The sequence below is a fragment of the Panulirus ornatus genome, chromosome 19, assembly GCF_036320965.1.
Source record: "Panulirus ornatus isolate Po-2019 chromosome 19, ASM3632096v1, whole genome shotgun sequence".
Lineage (NCBI taxonomy): Eukaryota > Metazoa > Arthropoda > Malacostraca > Decapoda > Palinuridae > Panulirus > Panulirus ornatus.
The window spans coordinates 21,850,904-21,874,883 of NC_092242.1; the positions used below are offsets into that span (position 1 = coordinate 21,850,904).

A 23,980-nucleotide genomic window follows, 5' to 3' on the forward strand; every position below is an offset into this window, starting at 1 on the left:
GATCATTTCAGTACCAAAATGGTATTACTTTCTCAGTTAGAACATACTTTATCAAAACTGAAAAGTTTCGTGCAAAAATGTAGGACCTTGAGTCCCCTGGACCCTGAGGAGGTGGGAGATTCACCTGGTCCAATAGCCTGAGAGTGTTAAGGTTAGGGTCCATGTGAGACCTGGAGATGCCTTCCCACTATGGTGATCTCTAGGAAACTGATGTCGTTAGATATTTTTTTCTGCATTTTAGAATAGGGGTGACATCTGGCATCTACACATGCCTCTAGTCACTGGATGAAGAATTAATTCCTTCAAGCATGGGTTGGAAAATAAGCCGAGAAATGTTATGAGAATTCTTAAAAAGTTCGAAGAGGACTTTTTTCAGAGAATCTATCCAATGAGGCTTTCAATGCTTTGTTTTTTTACATGAATGTAATTGTTTACTGTGCTGGACACTTTAAGGCTGCATTCATTGATTGGATCATTATGATCAGAACTTCATGTTTTTCATTTTGGTTGGCAATTTAACAGTGTTTGATGAGTTTTTACTTCTTATTTGTAAATAATTTGATGCCTGTTCCCACCAGGAACTCTCTTAGGGGTTGACCATAGCAATAGTCTCCATAGCTAGAGAACTCCAGTGCTGCTTTTTTGCCTTTAGTGCCTCACCATTAACAGGCCACTGGCAGAGGGCAACTCTAGTGCAGTGTTTGCGGGGGCTCTTATCTAATGTTCTTATTGACTAATTTTACCTAATGCTCCTGCCTAATGTTCCTACCTACTACCTCTGCTTAAAGTTCCTACCTAATGCTCCTGCCTACTATGTAGCACCAGGGTTGGAGGAATTGTGCTTTAAGAACAGAATTACAGTTACAAATACTCTCCATTTTTTAATTACATTTACAATTACAAATACTTTTGGGAGTAGCAATTACTGTACAATTACAGTTACCACAAAACAAAAGCAATCTAGATTAAAATTATGATTACAGATTCCAAAGTTTGGAAAAAATTCATTTTTGTTAAAAAGAACAATTTTGCATTGTAAGGTTATCCTTTATTCCGCTTTATCAATAACACTGAATGGAAAGAAGTGATGCCAAGTTGAGCTCTGTTAGCATTGGAAAAATTTCCAGCGACGTTGAAAACTCGCTCTGATGGAGCAAATGTGGCAGTACACCCAATCACCTCTCTTGCAAGGTTCTTCAATGGATGCAAAGTTTGGGACACTTCTTTGCAGTATAGCATTGGATCACTTGAAAATGACAGAGTTCCATCCTTTACATATTGCTTCAACAAAAGACTGACTTACACTGTGCGTCCATCTCTGATCACCATTTATTTTGGAATATCATTGAACATTTTGGTATGAAGGAGAAGTCTGGGTCTTTTTGATTCAGGTAATCCTTCTGCTAGATCATCCTTGTTACTTTCTTTATCCATTGTTGATGTTGACCACTCCTTAACTACTTCCAATTTGCCAAGCATTTCCTTTACATGTACCAGCACTTGGTTCTTCTGCTCCTGTAATGGAAGTCAGTCCAGTTTGAAACTAGGATCCAAAAAAGCCACTGCTTGAACATCACTTGTTCCCTGTTTGGATCCAACCTATTATCCCAGAGTCCAATAGGACTTTAGCCAATTGCTCATAGTCATGTAATTGGGTGTTATGATTATGACTTAGATTCTCTAGGAAGTGTTTAAGTTCCTATATCACTGGTCCAATAGCAGATATGGTCACCTTCTTTTGCAACTTCCATGGCCTCATGAAAAGGTTTGAGGGCAATCACAATCTCCTTTAAGGCAGAAATCTCCACTGGCATGATTTTCTTACTCCTCTACTCTCTCCAGGAAAGAAGATTAATTGCATTATTCACCTCAGCAGGGTTCTTGAGTTTGCATAATGTTTGGTTTGTTATTATCGAACTTATATTTTGTTTGGGTAGGGTCAAGGGATCAATAGGTTGGACTCAAATGGTTAATAATAAAAAAGTACCACTAGCGAGTACTGCTACTTCCATTATTTTTTTGGACCAGTTCCGCTACAGCTGCCACCGTTACTTTAAAAGTACCACTTTCCCACCTTTGCATTTACAAGGTTGCTAGTCCCACTTTCTTTCCCTTTCATAATCACAATTAAATTGCAATTACATGATCACTTAATTCATTACAATTACAATTAATTACTTAAATTTCTTTGACACTTGCAATTGCAATATTTTCTATTTAATTACTTTTCAATTGAATTACAATTACAATTACTCCAACCCTGGCTAGCACATTGTGTTCACCATAGAAAAATCTAGAGTAAAGAATAAAGAGCTGTGTGAGTTGTATTGTCAAGTGTTATGTACGGCAAGGAGATTCTGTATGTGTGGACAGAATGCCAATAGTCTGTAAGTAGGTGAGACAGAAAGAAAAGACAGCTTTCTTGATCAGAGGAGTGCATCTTGACAACCACTGAAATCTGGTTCACTACCCTTCCTGATAACCAGGTGGAGAGTTCTGTTAATATACCTCCTTGGTAGTTGGTTGCCTATTAACTACTGTCTGTCATTTTTTTTTTATACCTTATCTTCATAGATTGTGACATGAATGTGCTGATATTCCAAAAAAATTCTGAGTTGGATTGAAAAGGACACCAGAGCACTACCTTTTCTTAATCACAGATACTTATTTATAAAGATATCATTGTTGAAAAGTACAAAAATACTCAGGAAAGGAATAAAGATAAACTTATACCTTCAATTTTCTTTTCCAGATACTGAATTTAGCTTTTTCTTCAGGAATGGTTTGGATGTATGGAGAAAATGAGTGAGAAAAGGTTGAAAAGGAGGATGTGCATGTCAGAAGTGGAGGGAACGAGGAGAAGTGAGAGACCAAATTGGAGGTGGAAGGATGGAGTGAAAAAGGTTTTGAGTGAGTGGAACTTGAACATGATGGGGGGTGAATGGCATGTAGGCAATAGAGTGAATTGGAATGATGTGGTATACTGGGGTTGATGTACTGTCAGTGGGCTGAATCACAGCATATGAAACATTTGGAGTAAACCATGGAAAGGTCTGTGGGGCCTTGATATGGATAGGGAGCTGTGGTTTCAGTGCAATACACATGACAGCTAGAGACTGACTGTGAGCTGATGTGGCATTTTTTCGTCTGTTTCCAGGTGCTACTTCGCTGATGCAGGGAGTGGCACCAGGAATGGATAAAGACAAGCAAATATTGATATGTACATGTGTATTTATGTATATGCATGTGTATGTATATGTAGGTACATATGTGTATGCTGATGTGTATATGTATGTATTGTGCAAGTATATATATTTGTTTGTATATGAGTGATGGGTCTTTTCTTATCTGCTTCCTGGCATTACCTTGCTGACATGGGAAACAGTGATCAAGTATAATGAATAAAGTAATAGATATGTGTATGTGAGTGGATGGGCCTTTCTTTGTCTGTTCCCTGGTTCTGCCTCACTAATGTGGGAAACAGCGATCAAGTATAATAAATGATATAAATATATAAATATATTTATCTGTCAACCTATATCTCTGATGCCTAGTCCCTCTGGGAACTCCCATTAAAGGGATGGCCACAGCAAAAGAGTCTCCATTTATTTCTGTCCTTAGTCATCTCTTACACCATTCCATGCTTTCTTGTCCTATTTCTCTCCATCCAGTACTCTTCCACTCTATTTTCCCACATCACAGGTTGTTTTCCTCCCATACCAACCCCAGAAATTGTACTATCTACACTCTCCTTGTAAAATTATCATCTTGCATTCTTTCCACATGCCCAGATCTCCTATTTTATCTCAATCACTCTACCACTCCACAATTCATTCCATTTGCATTCCCTGCCATACCAAATCTATCATTCTTCCCTTCATTACTCTCTTCATTCCATCTAGTTATGCCATATTCTATTATCAAATAACTCATTTCCTCTGCCTGGATTCTTAACTTGTGTGACTTATTCCATGTCCATATTTTGGTTGCATAGAGGTCAGGGTAAGGGTGACTTTGCTATCCCTTGATGATTTCTTCACTTCTATATTTACACCTTTACCCTTCAGTATTTTGTTAACAAACCCAATGAATCTTCTACCCTGTACTACTCTTTCCTTTAGCTCGACTTCCATGTCACCAAACTTACCCCAGATAGCTCATAGATGCTTAAATTCTCTCAATTTTTCCAGTCTTTCTCCCCCATATCTTTAACTCAGTTTGATATACTTTCTTCTCTCAGTCAATAGGTCTTTGCAAAATCTATGCTTTCACTATGCATCCTTTCAGACATGGTTACTTTACTTTTACTCACATTTACCTTCACTTGATATATAATTACTTTTGGTGCATAGCCAGAACAGGATAGAAATATGATAGATAGTAAAATATCCATACAGTACGTAAGAGATGTAATTTACTATACCCAGTATACATTGGTCTAAGTTTAAATTCAGTAGTTGTTATCTTGGAATGATAGAGGGCAATGATAAAATGATATGCTTTTGCTTACCTCTTCATCATATCCAAAAGCAGGTTTGAGCATTACATTAATAACTTTACAATATTCTGTACCAGATAGTCACATTTTCTTGCCATTTATCAGTCCCCAGAAAATGCTTTCAGATTGATCAGATAGAAAAAAAAATTGAAATGAAAACAAACTTCTTACATTTATCAGATAAGAAGACCAATCATAACCTACTGTAGAAGAGCTGGAGTCTGTGGGGAGGTCACCTGACTATTTATATATAGTAAACCTAATAAAAGATACAAAATGTGTAGGGCAAGTTTGCATCTATAGATATTGTAAACAAAATGTGTAGAGCAAGTTTGCATTTATAAATATTGTAACTATGCAGTTAGGATTATCAAATATAAAGTAAAGCAAAGGAAATTATGTGCAGTTTTTTTAAAAGATATTTTGTTGACTGTTTGGTAAGGTTATTTAATGTATGTATGACTCATGGTGAGGTGCCTGAGGATTGGCGGAATGCGTGCATAGTGCCATTGTACAAAGGCAAAGGGGATAAGAGTGAGTGCTCAAATTACAGAGGTATAAGTTTGTTGAGTATTCCTGGTAAATTATATGGGAGGGTATTGATTGAGAGGGTGAGGGCATGTACAGAGCATCAGATTGGGGAAGAGCAGTGTGGTTTCAGAAGTGGTAGAGGATGTGTGGATCAGGTGTTTGCTTTGAAGAATGTATGTGAGAAATACTTAGAAAAGCAAATTGATTTGTATGTAGCATTTATGGATCTGGAGAAGGCATATGATAGAGTTGATAGAGATGCTCTGTGGAAGGTATTAAGAATATATGGTGTGGGAGGAAAGTTGTTAGAAGCAGTGAAAAGTTTTTATCGAGGATGTAAGGCATGTGTACGTGTAGGAAGAGAGGAAAGTGATTGGTTCTCAGTGAATATAGGTTTGCGGCAGGGGTGTGTGATGTCTCCATGGTTGTTTAATTTGTTTATGGATGGGGCTGTTAGGGAGGTAAATGCAAGAGTTTTGGAAAGAGGGGCAAGTATGAAGTCTGTTGGGGATGAGAGAGCTTGGGAAGTGAGTCAGTTGTTGTTCGCTGATGATACAGCGCTGGTGGCTGATTCATGTGAGAAACTGCAGAAGCTGGTGACTGAGTTTGGTAAAGTGTGTGGAAGAAGAAAGTTAAGAGTAAATGTGAATAAGAGCAAGGTTATTAGGTACAGTAGGGTTGAGGGTCAAGTCAATTGGGAGGTGAGTTTGAATGGAGAAAAACTGGAGGAAGTGAAGTGTTTTAGATATCTGGGAGTGGATCTGGCAGCGGATGGAACCATGGAAGCGGAAGTGGATCATAGGGTGGGGGAGGGGGCGAAAATTCTGGGGGCCTTGAAGAATGTGTGGAAGTCGAGAACATTATCTCGGAAAGCAAAAATGGGTATGTTTGAAGGAATAGTGGTTCCAACAATGTTGTATGATTGCGAGGCGTGGGCTATGGATAGAGTTGTGCGCAGGAGGATGGATGTGCTGGAAATGAGATGTTTGAGGACAATGTGTGGTGTGAGGTGGTTTGATCGAGTGAGTAACGTAAGGGTAAGAGAGATGTGTGGAAATAAAAAGAGTGTGGTTGAGAGAGCAGAAGAGGGTGTTTTGAAGTGGTTTGGGCACATGGAGAGAATGAGTGAGGAAAGATTGACCAAGAGGATATATGTGTCGGAGGTGGAGGGAACGAGGAGAAGAGGGAGACCAAATTGGAGGTGGAGAGATGGAGTGAAAAAGATTTTGTGTGATCGGGGCCTGAACATGCAGGAGGGTGAAAGAAGGGCAAGGAATAGAGTGAATTGGAGCGATGTGGTATACCGGGGTTGACGTGCTGTCAGTGGATTGAATCAGGGCATGTGAAGCATCTGGGGTAAACCATGGAAAGCTGTGTAGGTATGTATATTTGCGTGTGTGGACGTATGTATATACATGTGTATGGGGGGGGTTGGGCCATTTCTTTTGCCTGTTTCCTTGCGCTACCTCGCAAACGCGGGAGACAGCGACAAAGTATAATAAAAAAAATATAATAATTTTCTTTACTAGGTGGAGTGACCTGTGGTTAAATGAAGGATTTGCAAGCTTCATGGAGAATATTGGTGTTGGAGTGGCAGAGCCAGGATGGGCCATGCAAGAACAGTTTATTGTGGACAAAATGCATCCAGCTCTTGCTCTAGATGCCCTTCTGGCTTCACACCCTATATCTGTATCAGTGACAGATCCTGCACAGATTGATTCTATATTTGATACAGTTTCATATGAAAAGGTTTGGATTGCTTGTGTTTTTTCTGTATATTGTATAATGTTTCATGCATAGTAAGGCATTAGTTACTCCTTCCACCCAAAGATTGGAAGGTATTTTACAAATCTGTTTATATTACTCAATGTATCCATGCATTTGTTTGTCCATGTGCCATGTGGATTTCCTATAAATCAGTAGGAAGACTTGGATCAGATTATGTGAAAACTTTGTGGCAAAGTTGCAGTCATTCTAAAAGGAGTGTTGACTTTAGCCATTCTTACTATTAGTTAGAGTAGGACAGATCTGTGTTGCTCTGATGCAGCTTGTTTACTTTATATTCCTCAAAAAAGTATTTGAAAATCCTTTTCAAATGTTTCATAAGAATTTTGGTAGTTGCAAATGGCATATTTTAGAAATGCATATATTTTCTGTGTAATTACCCATATTCAAGTATATTTTGTTCAAAAGCACAGAAGCATGCCTAAATTGTGTTTTCCCTTCTTGTTCTACCTTACCTGGGTCCTTGTTTAGTAGGACTTCTTACAGGTTTAGGCTGTTTACACATATTGTTTGAATGACGAAATTCAAATCACATGAGGAAACTCACATGGTGTAATTAGTTTAGATTTTCAATTATTTTTTTTAGATTTAACATAAATGCTGCTACTGTATCTCATTTTTATGAATTTTATAAAATGAAAAGTTATTTCAAAGGCTTCTAATGAAATACATGATAATTTTACTCACAATGATATACTTGGTTTGTTTTTTGAAGCATGGGATATCCCATTCCTGAAGCAGTACAGTCTTAAACATTTTGTAAGATATAACCATATTTTTTTCTCACTTGATCACCATTTCCAGCATTAGTAAGGTTGTGCCAGGAACATACATAGGAAGGCCACATCCACTAATCCATTCTCTAGCTGTTATATGTGATGCACCAAAACCACAGCTCCCTCCCTATCCACAACCAGGCTCCACAGCTCTTCCCATGGTTTACCATGGCAGCTTCAGTCCATTTACAGCATGTCAAGACCTTTATACCACATTGTTCCACCTCACTCTATCCTGTGCATGCCTTTCACCTTCTTTATCACTTCAACTTTCCATCTCCAATTTGGTCTCCCCATTATCCTTGTTCCTTCGATATCTGACATATATATCGTCTTTGTCAACCTTTCCTCACTCATTTTCTTCAAGTGTACAAAGCATTTCAACACACCCTCTTCAGCACCCTCAACACACTTATTGTTACTACACATCTCTTATACCCTTTCATTACTTACTCAATTGAACCACCTCACACCACATGTTGTCCTCAAATATTTCATTTCCAACACACCTGCCCTCCTCCACACATCTATATAATAATCCATATGATAATATTGGAAATATTAATAGAAATATAAATAAAAATATCTCAGAAAGTAAAAATGGGTGTGTGTGAAGGAATAGTGGTTCCAACAATGTGATATGGTTGCAAAGCGTGTGCTGTAGATAGGTTTGTGCAGAGGAGGGTGGATGTGTTGTAAATGAGATGTTTGAGGACAATATGTGGTGTGAGGTGGTTTGATCGAGTAAGTGATGAAAGGGTAAGAGAGATGTGTGGTAATAAAAAGAGTGTGGTTGACAGAGCAGAAGAGGGTGTATTGAAATGGTTTGGTCACATGGAGAGAATGAGTGAGGAAAGATTGACCAAGAGGATATATGTGTCAGAGGTGGAGGGAAAGAGAAGTGGGAGCCCAAACTGGAGATGGAAGGATGGAGCGAAAAAGATTTTGAGCTGTTGGGGCCTGAACATGCAGGAGGGTGAAAGGCGTGCAAGGAATAGAGTGAATTGGAACGATGTGGTATACTGGGGTTGATGTGCTGTCGGTGGATTGAACCAGGGCATGTGAAGTGCCTTGGGTAAACCATGGAAAGTTTTGTGGAGCATGGATGTGGAAAGGGAGCTGTGGTCTCGTTGCATTATACATGACAGCTAGAGACTGAGTGTGAATGAATGTGGCCTTTGTTGTCCTTTCCTAGAGCTACCATGCGTGCGTGTGGGGGGGAGGGTGGTGCTTTTTCATGTGTGGCGGGGTGGCGACGGGAATAAATAAAGGCAAATATGAAGTATGTACATGTGTATATATGTATATGTCTGTGTATGTATATATATGTATGCTTGAAATGTATAGGTATGTATATGTGTGTGTGTGTGTGTGGACGTGTATATATATACATGTGTATGTGGGTGGGTTGGGCCAATCTTTCGTCTGTTTCCTTGCGCTACCTTGCTAACGCGAGAGACAGCCACAAAGTATAATAGATATAAATGAATAAATGAATAATAATGTTGGGATTACCATACATTTAAACATGCACATTTTTGCCCTCCCAGATAATGATCTCTCCACACAATCTTCACTGCTCCCAGAACTTTCGCCCCCATATCTTCCCTATTACTTTCTTACATCTTCTACCGTGGTTCCATTTGCTGCCATGCCCACTCCCAGGTATCACTTCCTTCAATTTTATTTAATTCAAACTCACACCCCAGCTAACATGTCCCTTGACTTAAACTTGATAACCTTGCTTTTATTCACATTTACTTTCAACTTACTACTTTCACTTACCCTTCCAGTCTTATTTACCAACTTTGCATTCTCACACTGGAATCTGCCACCAGTGCTTATTATCAGGAAGCAACAACTGATGTGTTTCCCAGACCCTTTCATCCCCTACAGACTGCATACTTGGCCCTTTTTCCAAGACTCTTGCATTTACCTCCCTCACCACCTCATCCATGAATAAATCAAACAACTGTTGACTTCACACACCCCTGCCACAGACCAACCTTCACTTTGAACCATTTACACTCCTCTCTTCTTACTCATGCACATGCCTTTCACTCTTGATAAAATTTTCTCACTGCTTCTAGGAGCTTTTATCCCACACCGTATATTCTTAAGACTTTCCATGAGGCGTCCCTATCAACCCCATTATTTGCTTTCTCCAGATCTGTAAATGCCACATACAAATCTATCTGTCTCTTCATATATATCTCACACATACTCTTCAAAGCAAACACATTAACCACACTTCCTCTACCACTTCTGAAACTACACTGTTCCTGCCCAATCTGCTGCTCTTCCCTGTATATGCCTTTGCTTTCTCTATCATTACTCTCCCATAAAACTTACATTATCTCTGTAATTTGAACACACTTTTATCCTCCTTACCTTTGTACATTGGAACTACACATGCATTCCAACAATCCTCAGGCACCTCACCATGGTCCTTGCATACATATATATTTTTTTTTTTATTATTATTTTGCTTTGCCGCTGTCTCCGTTAGCGAGGTAGCGTAAGGAGACAGACGAAAGAATGGCCCAACCCACCCACTTACACATGTATATACATACACGTCCGCACACGCAAATATGCATACCAATAAATCTCAATGTCTACTTATATATACACACACAGACATATACATATATACACATATACATAATTCATACTGTTTGCCTTTATTCATTCCCATCGCCACCTCGCCACACATGGAATAACAACCCCCTTATGTGTGCGAGGTAGTGCTAGGAAAAGACAACAAAGGCCCCATTCGTTCACACTCAGTCTCTAGCTGTCATGTAATAATGCACTGAAACCACAGCTCCCTTTCCACATCCAGGCCCCACAGAACTTTCCATGGTTTACCCCAGACGCTTCACATGCCCTGGTTCAATCCATTGACAGCAGGTCAACCCCGATATACCACATCGTTCCAATTCACTCTATTCCTTGCATGCCTTTCACCCTCCTGCATGTTCAGGCTCTGATCACTCAAAATCTTTTTCTCTCCATCTTTCCACCTCCAATTTGGTCTCCCACTTCTCCTTGTTCCCTCCACCTCTGACACATATATCCTCTTTGTCAATCTTTCCTCACTCATTCTCTCCATGTGACCAAACCACTTCAAAACACCCTCTTCTGCTCTCTCAACCACGCTATTTTTATTACCACACATCTCTCTTACCCTATCATTACTTACTCGATCAAACCACCTCACACCACATATTGTCCTCAAACATCTCATTTCCAGCACATCCACCCTCCTGCGCACAACTCTATCCATAGCCCACACCTCGCAACCATACAACATTGTTGGAACCACTATTCCTTCAAACATACCCACTTTTGCTCTCCTAGATAATGTTCTCGACTTCCAAACATTCTTCAAGGCTCCCAGAATTTTTGCCCCCTCCCCCACCCTATGATTCACTTCCACTTCCATGGTTCCATCTGCTGCCAAATCCACTCCCAGATATCTAAAACACTTCACTTCCTCTTCACTTCCTCCAGTTTTTCTCCATTCAAACTTACCTCCCAATTGACTTGACCCTCAACCCTATTGAACCTAATAACCTTGCTCTTATTCACATTTACTCTCAACTTTCTTCTTTCTTCACACACTTCACCAAATTCAGTCACCAGCTTCTGCAGTTTCTCACATGAATCAGCCACCAGCGCTGTATCATCAGCGAACAGCTGACTCACTTCCAAGCTCTCTCATCCACAACAGACTGCATACTTGCCCCTCTTTCCAAAACTCTTGCATTCACCTCCCTAACAACCCCATCCATAAACAAATTAAACAACCATGGAGACATCACACACCCTTGCCGCAAACCTACATTCACTGAGAACCAATCACTTTCCTCTCTTCCTACGTGTACACATGCCTTACATCCTCGATAAAAATTTTTCACTGCTTCTGACAACTTGCCTCCCACACCATATATTCTTAATACCTTCCACAGAGCATCTCTGTTGATTCTATCATATGCCTTCTCCAGATCCATAAATGCTACATACAACTCCATTTGCTTTTCTAAGTATTTCTCACATACATTCTTCAAAGCAAACACCTGATCCACACATCCTCTACCACTTCTGAAACCACACTGCTCTTCCCCAATCTGATGCTCTGTACATGCCTTCACCCTCTCAATCAATACCCTCCCATATGATTTACCAGGAATACTCAACAAACTTCTACCTCTTTAATTTGAGCACTCTGTTTTATCCCCTTTGCCTTTGTACAATGGCACTATGCAAGCATTCCGCCAATCCTGAGGCACCTCACCATGAGTCATACATACATTAAATAACCTTACCAACCAGTCAACAATACAGTCACCCCCCTTTTTTACTAAATTCCACTGCAATACCATCCAAACCTGCTGCCTTGCCGGCAAAGTGAGAGGGTTAGGGAGAATGATTTGGTAAACAGATAAGAAGTAGTAAATGCTTTGCGGAAGATGAAAGCTGGCAAGGCAGTGGGTTTGGATGGTATTGCAGTGGAATTCATTAAAAAAGGGGGTGACTGTATTGTTGACTGGTTGGTAAGGTTATTTAATGTATGTATGATTCATGGTGAGGTGCCTGAGGATTGGCGGAATACTTGCATAGTGCCATCGTACAAAGGCAAAGGGGATAAGAGTGAGTGCTCAAATTACAGAGGTATAAGTTTGTCAAGTATTCCTGGGAAATTATCTGGGAGGGTATTGGTTGAGAGGGTGAAGGCATGTTCAGAGCATCAGATTGGGGAAGAGCAGTGTGGTTTCAGAAGTGGTAGAGGATGTGTGAATCAGGTGTTTGCTTTGAAGAATGTATGTGAGAAATACTTGAGAGAAGGAAATGGATTTGTATGTAGCATTTATGGATCTGGAGAAAGCATATGATAGAGTTGATAGAGATGCTCTGTGGAAGGAGTTGAGCACTCACTAAAGGGGTTACGGGAGTGGGGGGCTAGAAACCCTCCTCTCCTTGTATTTTAACTTTCTAAATGGGGAAACAGAGAAGGAGTCAGGTGGGGAGTGCTCATCCTCCTCAAAGGCTCAGATTGGGGTGTCTAAATGTGTCTGGATGTAACCAAGATGAGAATAAAGGAGAGATAGGTAGTATGTTTGAGGAAACGAACCTTGATGTTTTGGCTCTGAGTGAAACGAAGCTCAAGGGTAAAGGGGAAGAGTAGTTTGGGAATGTCTTGGAGTAAAGTCAGGGGTTAGTGAGAGGACAAGAGCAAGGGAAGGAGTAGCACTACTCCTGAAACAGGAGTGGTGGGAGTATGTGGTAGAGTGTAAGAAAGTAAACTCTAGATTGATATGGGTAAAACTGAAATTGGATGGAGAGAGATGGGTGATTTTGGTGTATATGCACCTGGGCATGAGAAGAAGGATCATGAGAGGTAAGTGTTTTGGGAGCAGCTGAATGAGTGTGTTAGTAGTTTTGATGCATGAGTCCAGGTTATGGTGATGGGTGATTTGAATGCAAAGGTGAGTAATGTGGCAGTTGAGGGAATAATTGGTGTACATGGGTTGTTCAGTGTTGTAAATGGTAATGGTGTAAAGCTTGTAGATTTATGTGTTGAAAAAAAGGACTGGTGATTGGGAATACCTAGTTTAAAAAGAGAGATATACATACATATACATATGTAAGTAGGAGAGATAGCCAGAGAGCATTATCGGATTACGCGTTAATTGATATGCACGCAAAAGAGAGACTTTTGGATGTTAATGTGCTCAGAGGTGCAATTAGAGGGATGTCTGATCATTATCTTGTGGAGGCAAAGGTGAAGATTTGTAGAGGTTTTCAGAAAAGAAGAAAAAATGTTGGGGTGAAGAGAAGGGTGAGAGTAAGTGAGCTTAGGAAGGAGAGTTGTGTGAGGAAGTACCACGAGAGACTGAGTACAGAATGGAAAAAGGTGAGAACAAAGGAGGTAAGGGTAGTGGGTGAGGAATGGGATGTATTTAGGGAAGCAGTGATGGCTTGCACAAAAGCGTGGGAGGTGGATAGATTAGAAAGGGTAGTGAGTGGTGGGATGAAGTAAGTTTATTAGTGAAAGGGAAGAGAGAGGCATTTGGACAATTTTTGCAGGGAAATAATGCAATGAGTGGGAGATGTATAAAAGAAAGAGGCAAAGGTCTAGGGAAAAGTTGAAGGATGGGAGAAAGAGGGCAAATGAGAGTGAGTTGGGGTGAAAGAGTATCATTAAATTTTAGGGAGAATAAAAAGATGTTTTGGAAGGAGGTAAATAAAGTGCGTAAGACAAAGGAACAAATGGAAGCTTCAGCGAAGGGGACTAATGGGGAGGTGATAACAAGTAGTGTTGATGTGTGAAGGAGATGGAGTATTTTGAAGGTTTGTCGAATGTGTTTGATAATTGAGTGACAGATATAGGGTGTTTTGGTTGAGGTGGTGTGGAGAGTGAGAGGGTTAGGGAGAATGATTTGGTAAACAGAGAAGAGGTAGTAAAAGCTTTGTGGAAGATGAAAGCCAGAAAGGCAGCGGGTTTGAATGGTATTGCAGTGGAATTAAAAAAGGGGTGACTGTATTCTTGACTGGTTCGTAAGGTTGTTTAATGTATGTATGAAACATGGTTAGGTGCCTGAGGACTGGCGGAATACTTGCATAGTGCCATTGTATAAAGGCAAAGGGGATAAAAGTGAGTGCTCAAATTACAGAGGTATAAGTTTGTTGAGTATTCCTGGGAAATTATATAAGAGGGTATTGATTGAGAGGGTGAAGGCATGCACAGAGTGTCAGATTGGGGAAGAGTAGTGTGGTTTCAGAAGTGGTAGAGGATGTGTGGATCAGGTGTTTGCTTTCAAGAATGTATGTGAGAAATACTTAAAGAAGCAAATGGATTTGTATGTAGCATTTATGGAACTGGAGAAGGCATATGATAGAGTTGTTAGAGATGCTGTGTGGAAGGTATTAAGAATATATGGTGTGGGAGGTAAGTTGTTAGAAGCAATGAAAAGTTTTTATTGAGAATGTAATGCATGCGTACGTGTAGGAAGAGAGGAAAGTGATTGGTTCCCAGTGAATGTTGGTTTGCGGCAGGGTTGCATTATGTCTCCATGGTTGTTTAATTTGTTTTTGATTGGGGTTGTTAGTGAGGTGAATGCAAGAGTTTTGAAAAGAGGGGCAAGTATGCAGTCTTATGTGGATGAGAGAGTTTGGGAAATGAATCAGTTGTTGTTCGCTGATGATACAGCGCTGGTGGGCGATTCGAGTGAGAAACTGCAGAAGCTGGTGACTGAGTTTGGTAAAGTGTGTGAAAGTAGAAAGCTAAGAGTAAATGTGAATAAGAGCAAGGTTATAAGGTACAGTAGGGTTGAGGGACAAGTCAACTGGGAGGTAAGTTTGAATGGAGAAAAACTGGTGGAAGTGAAGTGTTTTAGATATCTGGGAGTGGATTTGGCAGCGGATGGAACCATGGAAGCGGAAATGAATCATAGGGTGGGGAGGGAGAAAAGTTCTGGGAGTGTTGAAAAATGTGTGGAAGTCGAGAACTTTATCTTGGAAAGCAAAAATGGGTATCTTTGAAGGAATAGTGGTTCCAACAGTGCTATAAGGTTACGAGGCATGGGCTATACATAGAGTTGTGCAGAGGACGATGGATATGGTGGAAATGAGATGCTAGAGGACAGTATGTGGTGTGAGGTGGTTTGATTGAGTAAGTAATGAAAGGGTAAGATAGATGTGTGGTAATAAAAAGAGTGTGGTTGAGAGAGCTGAAGAGGGTGTTTTGAAATGGTTTGGTCACATTGAGAGAATGAGTGAGGAAGGATTGACAAAGAGGATATATGTGTCAGAGGTGGAGGGAATGAGGAGAAGTGGGAGACCAAATTGGAGGTGGAAAGATGGAGTGAAAAAGATTTTGAGTGATCGGGGCCTGAACATGCAGGAGGGTGAAAGGCATGCAAGGAATAGAGTGAATTGTAACGATGTGGTATACGGGGGTCGATGTGCTGTCAATGGATTGAACCAGAGCATGTGAAGCGTCTGGTGTAAACCATGGAAAGTTTTGTGGGGCCTGGATGTGGAAAGGAAGCAGTGGTTTCAGTGCATTATACATGACAGCTAGAGACTGAGTGCGAACAAATGTGGCCTTTGGTGTCTTTTCCTAGCACTACCTCGCACACATGTGGGGGAAGGGGTTTTCATTTCATGTGTGGCAGGGTAGCGACAGGAATGAATAAGGGCAGGTAGTATGAATTATGTGCATGTATATATATATGTATTTGTCTTTGAGTGTATTTATATGTATATGTTGAGATGTATAGGTATGTATGTGGACGTATGTGTGTGGCGTGTGTGGATGTGTATGGATATACATGTGTATGTGGGTGGGTTTAGCCATTCTTTCGTCTGTTTCCTTGCACTCCCTTGCACTCCTTGCGACAAAGTATAATATATATATAAGTTTGTTGAGTATTCCTGGTAAATTATATGGGAGGGTATTGATTGAGAGGGTGAAGGCATGTACAGAGCATCAGATTGGGGAAGAGCAGTGTGGTTTCAGAAGTGGTAGAGGATGTGTGGATCAGGTGTTTGCTTTGAAGAATGTATGTGAGAAATACTTAGAAAAGCAAATGGAGTTGTATGTAGCATTTATGGATCTGGAGAAGGCATATGATAGAGTTCATAGAGATGCTCTGTGGAAGGTATTAAGAATATATGGTGTGGGAGGCAAGTTGTTAGAAGCAGTGAAAAGTTTTTATCGAGGATGTAAGGCATGTGTACGTGTAGGAAGAGAGGAAAGTGATTGGTTCTCAGTGAATGTAGGTTTGCGGCAGGGGTGTGTGATGTCTCCATGGTTGTTTAATTTGTTTATGGATGGGGTTGTTAGGGAGGTAAATGCAAGAGTTTTGGAAAGAGGGGCAAGTATGAAGTCTGTTGGGGATGAGAGAGCTTGGGAAGTGAGTCAGTTGTTGTTCGCTGATGATACAGCGCTGGTGGCTGATTCATGTGAGAAACTGCAGAAGCTGGTGACTGAGTTTGGTAAAGTGTGTGGAAGAAGAAAGTTAAGAGTAAATGTGAATAAGAGCAAGGTTATTAGGTACAGTAGGGTTGAGGGTCAAGTCAATTGGGAGGTGAGTTTGAATGGAGAAAAACTGGAGGAAGTGAAGTGTTTTAGATATCTGGGAGTGGATCTGGCAGCGGATGGAACCATGGAAGCGGAAGTGGATCATAGGGTGGGGGAGGGGGCAAAAATTCTGGGGGCCTTGAAGAATGTGTGGAAGTCGAGAACATTATCTCGGAAAGCAAAAATGGGTATGTTTGAAGGAATAGTGGTTCCAACAATGTTGTATGGTTGTGAGGCGTGGGCTATGGATAGAGTTGTGTGCAGGAGGATGGATGTGCTGGAAATGAGACGTTTGAGGACAATGTGTGGTGTGAGGTGGTTTGATCGAGTGAGTAACGTAAGGGTAAGAGAGATGTGTGGAAATAAAAAGAGCGTGGTTGAGAGAGCAGAAGAGGGTGTTTTGAAGTGGTTTGGGCACATGGAGAGAATGAGTGAGGAAAGATTGACCAAGAGGATATATGTGTCGGAGGTGGAGGGAACGAGGAGAAGAGGGAGACCAAATTGGAGGTGGAAAGATGGAGTGAAAAGGATTTTGTGTGATCGGGGCCTGAACATGCGGGAGGGTGAAAGGAGGGCAAGAAATAGAGTGAATTGGAGCGATGTGGTATACAGGGGTTGACGTGCTGTCAGTGGATTGAATCAAGGCATGTGAAGCGTCCGGGGTAAACCATGGAAAGCTGTGTAGGTATGTATATTTGCGTGTGTGGACGTGTGTATGTACATGTGTATGGGGGGGGTTGGGCCATTTCTTTCGTCTGTTTCCTTGCGCTACCTCGCAAACGCGGGAGACAGCGACAAAGTATAAAAAAAAAAAAAAATATATATATATATATATATTCATAAATTATTCATTTATTTATTATTGATTTTGCTTTGTTGCTGCCTCCCGCGTTAGCGAGGTAGCGCAAGGAAACAAAGGAAAGAATGGTCCAACCCACCCATATACACATGTATATACATACACGTCCACACACGCACATATACATACCTATACATCTCAACGTATACATATATATATACACACACAGACATATACATATATAAGCATGTACATAATTCATACTGTCTGCCTTTATTCATTCCCATCGCCATCCCGCCACGCATGAAATAACATCTCCCTCCCCCCCTCATGTGCGTGAGGTAACACTAGGAAAAGACAACAAAGGCCACATTTGTTCACACTCAGTCTCTAGCTGTCATGTAATAATGCACCGAAACCTCAGCTCCTTTTCCACATCCAGGCTCCACAGAACTTACCATGGTTTACCCCAGACGCTTCACATGCCCTGGTTCAATCCATTGACAGCATGTCAACCCCGGTATACCACATCGTTCCAATTCACTCTATTCCTTGCATGTCTTTCACCTTCCTGCATGTTCAGGCCCCGATCACTCAAAATCTTTTTCACTCCATCTTTCCACCTCCAATTTGGTCTCCCACTTCTCCTCATTCCTTCCACCTCTGACACATATATCCTCTTGGTCAATCTTTCCTCACTCATTCTCTCCATGTGACCAAACCATTTCAAAACACCCTCTTCTGCTCTCTCAACCACACTCTTTTTGTTACCACACATCTCTCTTACCCTATTGTTACTTACTCATTCAAACCACCTCACACCACATGTTGTCCTCAAACATCTCATTTCCAGCACATCCACCCTCCTGCGCACAACTCTATCCATAGCCTATGCTTCGCAACCATATATCATTGTTGGAACCAGTATTCCTTCAAACATACCCATTCTTGCTTCCCGAGATAATGTTCTCGACCTCCACACATTCATCAAGTCTCCCAGAACTTTCGCCCCCTCCCCCACACTATGATTCACTTCTGCTTCCGTGGTTCCATCCACTGCCAAATCCACTCCCAGATATCTAAAACACTTCACTTCCACCAATTTTTCTCCATTCAAACTTATCTCCCAATATACTTGTCCCTCAACCCTACTGTACCTTATAACCTTGATCTTATTCACATTTGCTCTCAGCTTTCTTCTTTCACACACTTTACCAAACTCAGTCACCAGCTTCCTCTGGTGACTGAGTTTGGTATATATGGTATTGCAGTGGAATTTATCAAAAAAGGGGGTGACTGTATTGTTGACTGGTTGGTAAGGTTATTTAATGTATGTATGATTCATGGTGAGGTGCCTCAGGATTGGCAGAATGCATGCATAGTGCCATTGTACAAAGGCAAAGGGGATAAGAGTGAGTGTTCAGATTACAAAGGTATAAGTTTGTTGAGTATTCCTGATAAATTATATGGGAGGGTATTGATTGAGAGGGTGAAGGCATGTACAGAGCATCAGATTGGGGAAGAGCAGTGTGGTTTCAGAAGTGGTAGAGGATGTGTGGATCAGGTGTTTTCTTTGAAGAATGTGTGTGAGAAATACTTAGAAAAGCAAATGGATTTGTATGTAGCATTTATGGATCTGGAGAAGGCATATGATAGAGTTGACAGAGTTGCTCTGTGGAAGGTACTAAGAATATATGGTGTGGGAGGGAAGTTGTTAGAAGCAGTGAAAAGTTTTTATCAGGGATGTAAGGCATGTGTACGTGTAGGAAGAGAGGAAAGTGATTGGATCTCAGTGAATGTAGGTTTGCGGCAGGGGTGTGTGATGTCTCCATGGTTGTTTAATTTGTTTATGGATGGGGTTGTTAGGGAGGTGAATGCAAGAGTTTTGGAAAGAGGGGCAAGTATGAAGTCTGTTGGGGATGAGAGCTTGGGAAGTGAGTCAGTTGTTGTTCGCTGATGATACAGCGCTGGTGGCTGATTCATGTGAGAAACTGCAGAAGCTGGTGACTGAGTTTGGTAAAGTGTGTGAAAGAAGAAAGTTAAGAGTAAATGTGAATAAGAGCAAGGTTATTAGGTCCAGTAGGGTTGAGGGTAAAGTCAATTGGGAGGTAAGTTTGAATGGAGAAAAACTGGAGGAAGTAAAATGTTTTAGATATCTGGGAGTGGATCTGGCAGCGGATGGAACCATGGAAGCGGAAGTGAATCTTAGGGTGGGGGAGGGGGCGAAAATCCTGGGAACGTTGAGGAATGTGTGGAAGTCGAGAACATTATCTCGGAAAGCAAAAATGGGTATGTTTGAAGGAATAGTGGCTCTAACAATGTTGTATGGTTTCGAGGTGTGGGCTATGGATAGAGTTATGCGCAGGAGGGTGGATGTGCTGGAAATGAGATGTTTGAGGACAATATGTGGTGTGAGGTGGTTTGATCAAGTAAGTAATGTAAGGGTAAGAGAGATGTGTGGAAATAAAAAGAGCGTGGTTGAGAGAGCAGAAGAGGGTGTTTTGAAATGGTTTGGGCACATGGAGAGAATGAGTGAGGAAAGATTGACCAAGAGGATATATGTGTCGGAGGTGGAGGGAACGAGGAGAAGTGGGAGACCAAATTGGAGGTGGAAAGATGGAGTGAAAAAGATTTTGTGTGATCGGGGCCTGAACATGCAGGAGGGTGAAAGGTGGGCAAGGAATAGAGTGAATTGGATCGATGTGGTATACCGGGGTCGACGTGCTGTCAGTAGATTGAATCAGGGCATGTGAAGCTTCTGGGGTAAACCATGGAAAGTTCTGTGGGGCCTGGATGTGGAAAGGGAGCTGTGATTTCGGGCATTATTACATGACAGCTAGAGACTGAGTGTGAACGAATGGGGCCTTTGGTATCTTTTTCTAGTGCTACCTCGCACACATGAGGGTGGAGGGGGATGGTATTCCATGTGTGGCGAGGTGGCGATGGGAACAAATAAAGGCAGACAGTATGAATTATGTACATGTGTATATATGTATATGTCTGTGTGTGTATATATATGTGTACATTGAGATGTATAGGTATGTATATTTGCGTGTGTGGACGTGTATGTATATACATATGTATTTGGGCGGGTTAGGCCATTTTTTCGTCTGTTTCCTTGCGCTACTTCGCTAACGCGGGAGACAGCGACAAAGCAAAATAAAAAAATAATATAAAAAAGATGATATATCTATATATATATATATATATATATATATATATATATATATATATATTTATATACATATTATTTTTTTTATTTTTTTTTTATACTTTGTCGCTGTCTCCCGCGTTTGCGAGGTAGCGCAAGGAAACAGACGAAAGAAATGGCCCAACCCCCCCCATACACATGTACATACATACGTCCACACACGCAAATATACATACCTACACAGCTTTCCATGGCTCACCCCAGACGCTTCACATGCCTTGATTCAATCCACTGACAGCACGTCAACCCCGGTATACCACATCGCTCCAATTTACTCTATTCCTTGCCCTCCTTTCACCCTCCTGCATGTTCAGGCCCCGATCACACAAAATCTTTTTCACTCCATCTCTCCACCTCCAATTTGGTCTCCCTCTTCTCCTTGTTCCCTCCACCTCCGACACATATATCCTCTTGGTCAATCTTTCCTCACTCATCCTCTCCATGTGCCCAAACCACTTCAAAACACCCTCTTCTGCTCTCTCAACCACGCTCTTTTTATTTCCACACATCTCTCTTACCCTTACGTTACTCACTCGATCAAACCACCTCACACCACACATTGTCCTCAAACATCTCATTTCCAGCACATCCATCCTCCTGCGCACAACTCTATCCATAGCCCACGCCTCGCAACCATACAGCATTGTTGGAACCACTATTCCTTCAAACATACCCATTTTTGCTTTCCGAGATAATGTTCTCGACTTCCACACATTCTTCAAGGCCCCCAGGATTTTCGCCCCCTCCCCCACCCTATGATCCACTTCCGCTTCCATGATTCCATCCGCTGCCAGATCCACTCCCAGATATCTAAAACACTTCACTTCCTCCAGTTTTTCTCCATTCAAACTCACCTCCCAATTGACTTTACCCTCAACCCTACTGTACCTAATAACCTTGCTCTTATTCACATTTACTCTTAACTTTCTTCTTCCACACACTTTACCAAACTTAGTCACCAGCCTCTGCAGTTTCTCACATGAATCAGCCACCAGCGCTGTATCATCAGCGAACAACAACTGACTCACTTCCCAAGCTCTCTCATCCCCAACAGACTTCATACTTGCCCCTCTTTCCAAAACTCTTGCATTTACCTCCCTAACAACCCCATCCATAAACAAATTAAACAACCATGGAGACATCACACACCCCTGCCGCAAACCTACATTCACTGAGAACCAATTACTCTCCCCTCTTCCTACACGTACACATGCCTTACATCCTCGATAAAAACTTTTCACTGCTTCTAACAACTTTCCTCCCACACCATATATTCTTAATACCTTCCACAGAGCATCTCTATCAACTCTATCATATGCCTTCTCCAGATCCATAAATGCTACATACAAATCCATTTGCTTTTCTAAGTATTTCTCACATACATTCTTCAAAGCAAACACCTGATCCACACATCCTCTACCACTTCTGAAACCACACTGCTCTTCCCCAATCTGATGCTCTGTACATGCCTTCACCCTCTCAATCAATACCCTCCCATATAATTTCCCAGGAATACTCAACAAACTTATACCTCTGTAATTTGAGCACTCACTCTTATCCCCTTTGCCTTTGTACAATGGCACTATGCACGCATTCCGCCAATCCTCAGGTACCTCACCATGAGTCATACATACATTAAATAACCTTACCAACCAGTCAACAGTACAGTCACCCCCTTTTTTAATAAATTCCACTGCAATACCATCCAAACCTGCTGCCTTGTCGGCTTTCATCTTCCGCAAAGCTTTTACTACCTCTTCTCTGTTTACCAAATCATTTTCCCTAACCCTCTCACTTTGCACACCACCTCGACCAAAACACCCTATATCTGCCACTCTATCATCAAACACATTCAACAAACCTTCAAAATACTCACTCCATCTCCTTCTCACATCACCACTACTTGTTATCACCTCCCCATATATATGGAAGGTATTAAGAATATATGGTGTGGGAGGAAAGTTGTTATAAGCAGTGAAAAGTTTTTATCGAGGATGTAAGGCATGTGTACGTGTAGGAAGAGAGGAAAGTGATTGGTTCTCAGTGAATGTAGGTTTGCGGCAGAGGTGTGTGATGTCTCCATGGTTGTTTAATCTGTTTATGGATGGGGTTGTTAGGGAGGTAAATGCAAGAGTTTTGGAAAGAGTGGCAAGTATGAAGTCTGTTGGGGATGAGAGAGCTTGGGAAGTGAGTCAGTTGTTGTTCGCTGATGATACAGCGCTGGTGGCTGATTCATGTGAGAAACTGCAGAAGCTGGTGACTGAGTTTGGTAAAGTGTGTGGAAGAAGAAAGTTAAGAGTAAATGTGAATAAGAGCAAGGTTATTAGGTACAGTAGGGTTTAGGGTCAAGTCAATTGGGAGGTGAGTTTGAATGGAGAAAAACTGGAGGAAGTGAAGTGTTTTAGATATCTGGGAGTGGATCTGGCAGCGGATGGAACCATGGAAGCGGAAGTGGATCATAGGGTGGGGGAGGGGGCGAAAATTCTGGGGGCCTTGAAGAATGTGTGGAAGTCGAGAACATTATCTCGGAAAGCAAAAATGGGTATGTTTGAAGGAATAGTGGTTCCAACAATGTTGTATGGTTGCGAGGCGTGGGCTATGGATAGAGTTTTGCGCAGGAGGATGGATGTGCTGGAAATGAGATGTTTGAAGACAATGTGTGGTGTGAGGTGGTTTGATCGAGTGAGTAACATAAGGGTAAGAGAGATGTGTGGAAATAAAAAGAGCGTGGTTGAGAGAGCAGAAGAGGGTGTTTTGAAGTGGTTTGGGCACATGGAGAGGATGAGTGAGGAAAGATTGACCAAGAGGATATATGTGTCGGAGGTGGAGGGAGCAAGGAGAAGAGGGAGACCAAATTGGAGGTGGAAAGATGGAGTGAAAAAGATTTTGTGTGATCGGGGCCTGAACATGCAGGAGGGTGAAAGGAGGGCAAGGAATAGAGTAAATTGGAGCGATGTGGTATACCGGGGTTGACGTGTTGTCAGTGGATTGAATCAAGGCATGTGAAGCGTCTGGGGTAAACCATGGAAAGCTGTGTAGGTATGTATATTTGCGTGTGTGGACGTATGTATATACATGTGTATGGGGGGGGGTTGGGCCATTCTTTTGTCTTTTGTCTGTTTATTTTGGTATATATATGTATTTTTTTATTTGACACTTGTGAACCTTGCCTATAAGTACTATGTCTTTACTTCTGTGTCTTTATGCACACACACCCTACCATATGCCAGGTGTGTGTTGGTGTATTTGTAGACTCTTATATAGTAGAAGTCTGGATGAAATAAAAGAT

General features: G+C 41.4%; 1 protein-coding gene across 1 annotated transcript in view; it reads left to right on the forward strand.

Annotated features, from left to right (window-relative positions):
* Positions 1-23,980, forward strand: part of LOC139755679 (endoplasmic reticulum aminopeptidase 1-like) — a 383,172-nt gene that overhangs the window by 95,923 nt on the left and 263,269 nt on the right. The window contains exon 9 of the mRNA XM_071674326.1: positions 6,365-6,778. Within this exon, the coding sequence (XP_071530427.1) occupies positions 6,365-6,778 (414 nt within the window). The remainder of the gene's footprint in view (positions 1-6,364; positions 6,779-23,980) is intronic.